A 10,542-nucleotide genomic window follows, 5' to 3' on the forward strand; every position below is an offset into this window, starting at 1 on the left:
CATGCTTGTAAGAGTCTTTTCATTGAAGTGTCAGCAGTTTGAAACTGTTAGTACACCCTCTTTTCCTGAGGTTTTGAGATTTTCCTTTCTTGATGACACAAACTATGGCCCAGCTTATAGCAGAACTTTCAGGCAAGCATTAGAGTTAAAAAAAAAAAAGAAAATCATGTGTAGATGTCTGAATTATAATGGTTGTGGTTAGTCATTATATATAAGTAATCATTTTTAAGTAGGAAAAGTCTTTTGTGGGTTCATAATAAGAATAATGTAGTGACCGGAATATTATTGTTTCTTGATAGGAAAAATATAATAACCCCACTTGTAAAGAAAAATTTTAGGCATAATGTCTTTAAGGGCATCGAATAAGCCTGTTTTCAAAGAAGTCAGTGAATGTTACATTGGATTCATCAAAATGCATAAACAAAATTTTTTAGAGAAAGTTGTTGATATTACAATAAGAATCCTGAGTCATAGTTTACCTAAATAATATACCCATTAATATACAATAATATCAAGTAAACCGATTCCATAAGTTTGGAGTAGGGTCTAGAGAAGTGTCATTTTGTAAAACTCCATAATGATTGACCTAAAAGATACTAGAGGTTTAAATACGGAAGTAATGTTTTGGCTAAGTGAACATTTAAGATAATAATTGACAATACTATACTTGTAAATATTATGCAAAGTACTACCAGTACTCTGATAAATAAAGGCAAACTTGATAGATGAGTTAGTTTTATGACTGTTTTGGTAATATTCTTTACATGTACGAATTTAATGTAAGGCAAGGTGAACATCTCTTCTGATTTTTCCATCTTCCTTTGGAGTTCTTATAACAGTAATACATCAAACACATCTGATTTAGCGTTTCTTGAACTTTTTATTTGAAATAAAATAGACTCACAGGAAGTAGCAAAAATGAAGATTTTGTGTCCCCTTTCACCAAGTTTCTCCAATGGTGACATCTTAGTTGCTGTAGTAGACTGTCAAAACTCGGAAATTGGTATTGGTACATTACCGTTAATTAGGTTACTACTGACCTTTTTCATTTTTTACTGTTCTTTTAACTTGCATTCCTTTGTGTCTTTGTGTGTGTGTGCATGCTCATGTAAGTGTATATCTCTGTGCAGTTTTATCCCATAAGTAGGTTTGTGTAAGTACCACCACAGTTAAGATACAGAACTATTACATTAGCATAACAGAACTCTGCATTACTTTCTGTATTTATACCTCCCCACCCTCATCCCCCAAGGGGTTGTTTATGTGCCTTGGCCACCACTAATCTTCCCTTCATTTCTAAAATTTTGTCATTTCAAGAAAGTTATATAAATGGAATCGTATATCATATAACCTTTTCAGATTCACTTTTTTTTTTTTAATCAGAAATGGTACCATTGAGGTTTATCCAAATTGTTGCCTGTGTCAGTGATTATTGACCCACTGAAGGGTACTTGGGTTGTTTCTAGTATTTTCCAATTGTAAATATAGCCGCGATATATATTTGTGTATAGATTTTTTTGTGAACATAATTTTCATTTTGCTGGGATGAAGTACCGAAAGGATTTAATTCCATGTTCATGTGGTATGTACATGTTTAGTTTTATTAAAAATTGCCACTAATTTTCCAGAGAGGCTGTGTTCTTTTACGTTTCTACAATCAGTGTATGAGAGATCCTTTTTTTTTTTGCAGCATTATCAGCATTTCTTATTATCTCTTGTTTTTTTAGGTGTACTAATTTTCATACCGATGTCTTGTGCTTCATTTTGCGTTTCCTGATGGCTAATAATGTTGGATTACGTTTCACATACTTTTTTGCTATATGTATATCATGTTTACGGAAATACCTGTTCCGTCTTTTGCCCGTTTTATCTTCCAGATTTATTTTGCTCGTTTTATTTTGCCAGACTGTACCATACTTTTCATACTCCTAACAAGGTCTTTCGTTGCACAAACATTTTCAATCTTCATTGAAATCTTGATGTCCAATTAAATACATCTTAAAAAAATGGATTGTTTTCTTCTTAAAATTTCTCCTCACCAAGCCCTTGGTCTCCAAATTTCTCTCCTTTTTTTCCTTTCAAAAGTTTTATAGTTTTATGCTTTACTTGTAAATCCATGATACATCCTGCATTAATATTTGTACGTGATGAGTATAGGCCAGAATTCATTATTTTGCCTATGATAGTCCATTTGTTCAGTACCATTTGTTGAAAAGACTGTTGTTTCATTGAATTGCCTTTCAAGCTTTGTCAAAAATCAGTTGGCTATGTTTGTGCTGCTCAGATTTTTGGTTCTCTTTTCTGTTTCATTCATCTATATTTTTATTTCTCTGTCAATACTACACTCTGTTGATTTCTCTAGATACCTAATAAGTCTTAATATAAAGTAAACTTTAGTTTTCTTTAACAAATTGTTATAACTATTGTGGTGTCTCTGCCTTTTCCTGTAAAGTTGAGAAGAAGTTTGTCTATAAACAGTCTTGTTGGGATTTTCATAGGACTTGTCTTACATCTATAGAATAATTTCGGTAATTGATACCTTTACTAGATTGAGTCTCTCAGTTAGTGACATAGCACGTTTTTCTACTTATTTAGATGTTCTTTGGATTCATTCGTCAGTGTTCGGGATTTTCTTTACAGAGCTCCTGTTAGTCGCTTTATAGGTTTACCCTTAGGAAATATTTTAAGTTTAGTTTGTAAATAGTTTTCCTTGAAGGATATCTAGAGTATGAATATTGCCAAAGTGGAAGTTCAGGCAAGTCAGGAAAGAATGTTAGTACCAGATTGTTTTTTTTTTCAAATGAACATTTGGAGCAGAAAATAGCCTGGATTAGACTATGGTACAAAATACTGTGGACTTGTGCATTGGAATTATATTAATAGTTTGAACACATAAGGTATATACGGGTAATGTGAAACTTTTATTTTCGAGAAAGATATCTCATAAGTCTTGAATCTTTTTTGGCGTGGGTGGGTTGGGTGCCATGCATCATCTGAGGTGATTAGAAAAAGTGTGACATGCTTGCATGGAGTTCGGTTTGGAGGAGGATAATAGTCACATATACACGATATGTTTTTTATGATAACTATATATAAAGGATATTTCCAAAATTTATGAGAGCAGTTTGAAGTCATCACAATCAGTAGAAATAGATGTGTTGAAAAGTGTATAGAAAGCAGAGTTACGTATGGGACAACGTTAAAACAGCTTGAAAAGGTGATATTTCACCTTTGAAACTAGTGGGCATATTGAAAAGGTGATACTCAGGATTCTCTGCTCAATAAACATTACTTTTAAACAACAGTAATAAGAACCAAAGTACCAGAGCCAGAATACAGCAATGAATCCCATCCAGGTGAAAAGGTGGTTTTCCTCCAGTCACTTTTACAATTCTTCTTGTGCATTTGTGTTCCAAAGAATAACAGCAGAAACAGAACCTGTGTTTTAGGACTGTTTCTTTAAATATGAGGAAATGTGTTCCATTATAAACTTATTGTGGTATTGATATTTTTGTTGATGTTGAATTGGAAACGTTCTCTGATTTTGTCCCCAGGACCCAACTTTCTTTAAACTATTATGTTCCCAATACATCGTTTCATTCCTTTATGCCCAAGTTTGAAGATTATATTTTAAAATGCCAAAATACATATAATGTTCACCTTCAAGGTTTTTCCCCTTTTTCCACTTAGGATAGCAAGCCTCCTGCCTCCCAAGTAAAGTGAGTGTAGTCAATATAAAAAGACTTTATCAAGAAATAAAAATGTTACACATATAGTAAGGCATAGGTCTGTAAGACTTTTACATTAAAAATATGTTAAATTTCATAAGGAATTTTTTAACTTTCTCTTTTTAGAAGACTACCAGCGTGATCTTTTAGAGAACAACCAAATAAACCACGACAAGTATTTATGTCAAGTTTTATTCACCACCAACAGACCAGTGACTACCGAGCAAAAGACAGTTTTAGGAAAACTGTTTAATCTGGGCACAGACATTGTTCCTTCAAGAAAAATTCTCTCTACATGTAACACTGTCCGGCCTACATACTTTCGTCTCTACCCATTGGCTCCACATAATGACTCAAAAAACAAGAATGATGAATTTAATGCATCTCATTCTAATACAAGAAATGAGAGAACAAACACTGGAGAGAAGTCTTTGGAATACAATCAAAATGTGCACAGTTACATTAATAGTTCTGTGGACGAACTTACTTTGGGGCAGTCTTTTGATTATGATGAACGGGGTAGTGCTTTGCATGATAAGGCTTCCTCCATTACATGGAAGAGTGCTTACACAAAAGAGAGGTTTTTTTATAAATTTGGAACAAAACTATATGCTGAATCAGCCCTGGTTGTCTCTCCAAGTATTCATACAAAGAGTCAGTATGAATTTCATGAAGATCAATGTAATAAAACTGGGAATAATTTCAGAATGGTTGCTAAACTTCAGAGAACTGATAGAAGAGAGAAAACGTTTGCTCAAAAAGCTCATTTTAGAGAATATCAAAGAAATTACACAGGAGGGCAACCGCTTGAGTGTGGGAAAACCTTGAGCTACAACTCAGCCATTAACATGCAACAGAGAACTCACACAATTGAGCTATCTTGTGATCATAAAACACTTGAGGAAAGTTTCAGTCCCCAGTCGACCTTCATGATACAGAAAATTCATGGGAAGAAAAAACACTATGAGTGTAATGAATGTCAAAAATCTTTCTTTAGGAGGTCATCACTCATTTTACATCAAAGAAGTCACACAGGTAAGAAAATTTATGAATGTCATGAATGTGGGACAGCTTTTCCCTGGAAATTATCCCTCATTGTACATCAGAGAACTCACACAGGGGAGAAACCCTATCAATGTAATGAATGTGGTAAGAGTTATGCCTGGAAATCAAGCCTTGGAAAACATCACAGATCTCACACAGGGGAGAAACCCTATCAATGTAATGAATGCGGTAAAACCTACACTGAGAAGTCAAGCCTTGTTGTACATCAGAGAACTCACACAGGGGAGAAACCGTATAAATGTAGTGATTGTGGAAAAGCTTTCATCTCCATGTCACACCTCAGAGATCATCAGAGAACTCACACAGAGGAAAAACCATATGAATGTACTAAATGTGGGAAAACTTTCAGGCGCAGTGCAAGCCTTGGAGTACATCAGAGAACTCACACAGGGCAGAAACCCTATAAATGTAATGAATGTGGTAAAACTTTCCTTTGGAAGCAAGTCCTGAATATACATTGGAGAACTCATACAGGAGAGAAGCCCTATGAATGTGTTGAATGTGGGAGAGCTTTCACATGCAAAAAAGAACTTACACAACATCAGAAGACTCACACCGGTGAGAAACCCTATAAATGTAATGAATGTGGTAAAAGTTTCACCAAGAAGTCAAATCTTGGAAAACATCAGAGAACTCACACAGGGGAGAAACGCTATCAATGTAATGAATGTGGAAAAGCGTTGACCTCCATGTCAAACCTCAGAGGACATCAGAGAACTCACACAGGGGAGAAACCCTATCCATGTAATGAATGTGGTAAGACTTTCAGCCAGAAGACAAATCTTGGAAAACATCAGAGAACTCACACAGGGGAGAAACCGTATCCATGTAACGAGTGTGGGAAAGCTTTCACCTCCATGTCATACCTGAGAGAACATCAGAGAACTCACACAGGGGAGAAACCTTATCAATGTAATGAATGTGGTAAGACTTTCAGCCAGAAGACAAATCTTGGAAAACATCAGAGAACTCACACAGGGGAAAAACCTTATCAATGTAACGAATGTGGGAAAGCTTTCACCTCCATGTCGTACCACAGAGAACATCAGAGAACTCACACAGGGGATAAACCGTATCAATGTAATGAATGTGGAAAAACTTTCCGGCAGAGGTCAAACCTTAGAAAACATCAGAGAATTCACAGAGGTGAGAAACCCTATGAATGTAATGAATGTGGAAAAACTTTCAGCCAGAAGTCAAACCTTGGAAAACATCAGAGCACTCACCACAGCAAAGAAACCCTATGAATCTGGAACAGTTTCATTTTCATGTCATATCCAAAGGACATCAGAGAGTTCATATAGGGCGGAAATTGTATGAATGTATGAAATATGGGGAAATTTTTTTTGGAAGTCAGTCCTCATAATTTGTTAGGGCTGCATTCTGGGAAGAAACCTTATGATATAACTAATACAGGAAAGCTTTTGTTTGCAACTTAACTCTCAAAATCCAACTTACTATACAGTTCACACAGGGAAATGCAGTGATTTACACATTTTCAGCAGTGAAAACATCAGGAAACTCACAAAGGTGAAAAATACTATAAAGGTGGTAATATGGGAAAATCTTTAGACAGTTGTCAGATGTAAAAAACAAGGGGAGGAAAAATAATTTTTTGTGTGTACTCTGTTAGGTTCAGTGGCTGAAGCCCTGCAAATTGAAAAACATTAACAGGAGAAAAAGGTTTATTTCATATTCATATGGAGAGCATCACATAAGTGAAATGAAAACTCCATTAAGGTAATAAGTCCTGTCAGTTTACATGACATTTAATAGGAGGACAATACATTTGCAAAGAAGTGTCCACACAAGGGAAAGGTGTTTAGAGCTTACACAGGTGGTAAGTTGCGGGAAGGTAAATAGACGGGGAAATCAGTGGAATATAAGTGTTAATTTGATTAAGATTTGTTTATGCAGATATTAGTTGGTGCCATCTCCAATGATACGAGTTGTCTGCTCTTGTTTATACAATAGACGGCATGGGGAACACATTTATAAAGGGAGATTTATGTCCTGCCTTTCGGCACTTGGGTGCAGGTTATGAAAAGGTTTTTCTGTGTCTACTGTTTTTTAGTTGCTTTCAGCTGAAGATCATCCTTTTGACAAAGTGGTATAATTTGGGGTGGCATATTTTGATCCACTTGTTCACACCAGGGAGAAACCTTATAAATATGGTACATGTAGGGAAAATTTCCAACAGAATTCAAACCTCAGAGAGTATCAGAAAACTCACAGGGAATTAAACATGAATGTAACGATTGTGGGAAAACTTTCATCCAGACATCAAATCAGCTCACAGAGCTGACACACATGGAAAGCTGTATAAAGGTAATGGAACTTGAAATGTTTTCAACCAGAAATCACAATTTGTGAACATCAGAGAAGTCACAGGGGAGAAATCCTAAAGATGATGATGACTGTAAGAAAAATTACAAGTCAGGGTCAAGAAAAGATTGCAGAACTCAGAGAAGGGGCCATAATTTATTAAGCCGATAAACATGGAAGTTCCTCAGTAAACATAAACATTGACGCTATTGTAACAAATAAACTTGTTGACTTAAATAAAAAACGTTGGTTTCCCACAGTTCTGGAAAGTGGCAGTCCCAAATTAATGTGATGGTCGATTTGTTATCTGGTGAGGATCTACTTCCTTGTTCATAGGTAGCCATCTCCTTATGGTGTCTTCACGTGGGAAGGAGCAATGGAACTCTTCCAGGCCTTTTCATCACCTTCAGAGGCCTGCACCTCCAATTCCCAGCACCTTGGGATGAGATTTCAACAGATGAATTTGGGGAGGACACAAACATTCAGTCTGTCACAAGAACTTATTCTGGAAGAAAAACCCTCGAAGTGTATGTATATAGACAGTATTTCAGCCACTAGGGATAAGTTTAGTCCTTACTGGACATCAGAGAATTCTCTGGGGAAAGAAACATTGTGAAGGTAATGAATAAAGGAAATATTCTCTATGAACTCAACCATCAACAAACTTACACTGTGGAGAAATACTGACTGTGTAATGAAAAGCTTTCTGTCAAAGATTGAATCTCAATGAGTAGAGAATTCACAATAAAAAAACTGTAGAATGTAATAAATGTGTGATAACTTCAGGCAGAAGGCTCCCTTCTCAGTACAGGAGAAAATTCGTAGAGCAATAGAGACCTCATAGTATATCAAGCAGATGAAAGATATTTTATGAAGTTAATGCATTTGGGATATCCTGCCAGAAGTCAATCCACAATAAAATGAGACCCCTCTCCCGTATACTACATGTTCACCAATAATTTTCTTTAGTCCTTAGGCCCACGACTGGTCTAAATTTCCCAGGCACTCTTTCATCCTAATGTAGTAAAGTCACCAAATTTTAGATAGTGAAATACGACTGTCAGTGGTAAAACAAGTCCCATGAAGGCATTTTCATCTTACGTATTGTCTGCTGTTCCTTCTCCTGTAGTGACTGTGGAATAGTAGCACATGGAACAAGTCAGGGTTCAAAAATTACTGTGTGGAACAGTTTGCTCCTCTTGACAGTGTGACTTTTGCAAGGAAGAAAAAACTTCTTGTTCTCTGCTTACCTGTTAGAGGTTTTAATCTACCTGTTACTGACCTCTTTTAGATATATCTCCCTCTCACAAGCTATGACTGTGTCCTGTGAAAAGTGACAACTGGGTATGTATCAGAAGAGTGATGTGGAGGGAACCCCTGACAATACCCACCTCTAAACCAGAGATTTCTATTGTTAATCATGTAAACACAAGGATTTGTTTCATGTTTTCTTAGGATTACATTTAGCTTGTGTACCTTCTGTAGCCATACAAAAGAGTTATAAAAAAGGATTATAGCCATACAAAAGAGTTATAAAAAAAGGATTTCTCCATACATCATACCAGGATGCATACTGGTAATTGGTCCCATGAATAGCGATACTAAATTGGGTCATTTGGTTAATGTGGAATCTTCCAAGTGTCTTCAGGAAAAAGTCATTATCTTCACGAGATATATTCAGGCTATATACCTCAGTATGTAGCTGTAATCCTTCATTTTCCCAAATTTTAGCATTTATTTCTGGTCATTGCCCAAGTCACCTTTTACCATAGTTGCAAAATCATGCAACTTTTCCCAGTATTCTTCCTGTCCTCATGGTATGAAACAGTTTTCCTCTCTCCAGAATTTTAAATTTATATGTGTATACTCAGATTTTTGTTTAATGCAGTAGGTTATAATCCTTAACTAGTGTTGTTAGTTTTGTTTTGATGGTCAAATCATCTGAGATAAAGCCAGCTGATGTTCATTCAGATTGGCTTCTGTGTCCAATATTAATTTTTCTGATACCTTTTTCCTTTTATGAAACTATCTTTTTACTTGTTCTGATCATGAGAATGTTTAATATGCCATTGTGATAGTTTGTATTATAGAGCAAATCCTTTATTCATATTTTGCAAAAAAGTGTTTGCCAAAATACTTAAAGAGTATTATACCACCTTAAATAAATATTCAAAACTTCGGGTTGGAATAGCATTTCATTTTTCTCAGTCAGGTATCTACAAGATACAACCAACTTAACCAACTGGCTGAAATCTTCCTGAGAAACTCAGAGGAAGAGTCCTAGTGATGTGGGACCCTGGCCTTTCCCGCTTCCCGTCCTTGCTTGCACATGTCCAGTGGACACTCCTCAACACCACTTCCTCCATGAGAGAATGTTATCTGAGCCCTGAGCATGAGTGGTCCTCTCTCCTCCCTGCCTTATGGATCTGTACAGGAGATAATGAGACCCTGAGCTTTACAGTCTTTTAGTAAGGGCTTAATGCCTTTGAGATCTCTTTATTTATGAGGTTTTCATGAATTCTGGGGAGAAGTTTGGAGGAATCTGAGTCTTGGCTGTGGGTATTCTGTGGATCCTATTTGGAGCAGTTTGAGATTTTGCCCCAATGCAAGGTGTCCTGGGAGGCAGCTAGAGAGCCCCATGGTTGGTAATAGTGTCTTCAAGGGAAGTCTCCTGGGCACCTGCGTTGTGGCAGGGCCATGCCGGGCAGGGCCCCATTCTAACAGTGACACTGGGTTCTGTGTCAACACTGTGTTGATGAGATGGGAAACAAGGATGTGGGCTCCATTGCTTCTTAGGACAAAACACAAAGCACTTATGCTTTAATCACAAAGCAGAAGAGGAGGAAAGAAGTAAGCTTTGTACCCTGACTGGAGGTGTTGGGAAGTCCCTGTGAATTCCCTTTGCGAGTCTGAAAGCCCCTACAAGACTGAGCAATATTCATCAGTGAAAATGAGTTAAATCGGTTAATGAATTAAAAATAGTATGAAATTTCATCCTGTTCCTTGGCTCAGAAATTCTGAAGGTTGCTGCTTTGACACACACACGTTTCTTATATTATGTAAACTTAAGGCGATAGAGGAGCCATGAGAAAATTGCCCAGTTTATTCCTCTCCTATATTTCTTCTCTGCTGTCCTGTTTTGCCTCTGCCGATAAAAACAGACACATGCAGGGCCTTAGAGTTTTTTTGATGAATTACTGGGAAAATTCTTTGGTTTACAAATACATTTATAAACTATTAACAATATTAAGTGACCAAAATGAGAGGCAACAAGCATTTATTTGAGATCCAAAAGAATAGGTATTTGTGAAGCACTGATTGAGGCAGAAACACAATAGTGTTTCAATTAGGAGACAAGGCAAGGGGTATTGATGAAATAGAAGGGGAACAATTACATGAATGGAAGGAACAAATTTCTATATGT

General features: G+C 36.4%; 1 protein-coding gene across 2 annotated transcripts in view; it reads left to right on the forward strand.

Annotated features, from left to right (window-relative positions):
* The window catches only part of LOC308505452 (uncharacterized protein), a 34,301-nt gene extending 25,010 nt beyond the window's left edge, over positions 1-9,291 (forward strand). For both annotated transcript variants that reach the window (XM_081067687.1, XM_081067686.1), the window contains exon 5: positions 3,855-9,291. In XM_081067687.1, coding sequence (XP_080923813.1) covers positions 3,855-6,040 — 2,186 coding nt within the window. In that variant the 3' untranslated portion in view covers positions 6,041-9,291. The remainder of the gene's footprint in view (positions 1-3,854) is intronic.
* Positions 9,292-10,542: the final 1,251 nt, after the last annotated feature.

The sequence above is a fragment of the Rhinolophus hipposideros genome (genome assembly GCF_964194185.1).
Source record: "Rhinolophus hipposideros genome assembly, chromosome: 11".
In the NCBI taxonomy this organism is placed as follows: domain Eukaryota; kingdom Metazoa; phylum Chordata; class Mammalia; order Chiroptera; family Rhinolophidae; genus Rhinolophus; species Rhinolophus hipposideros.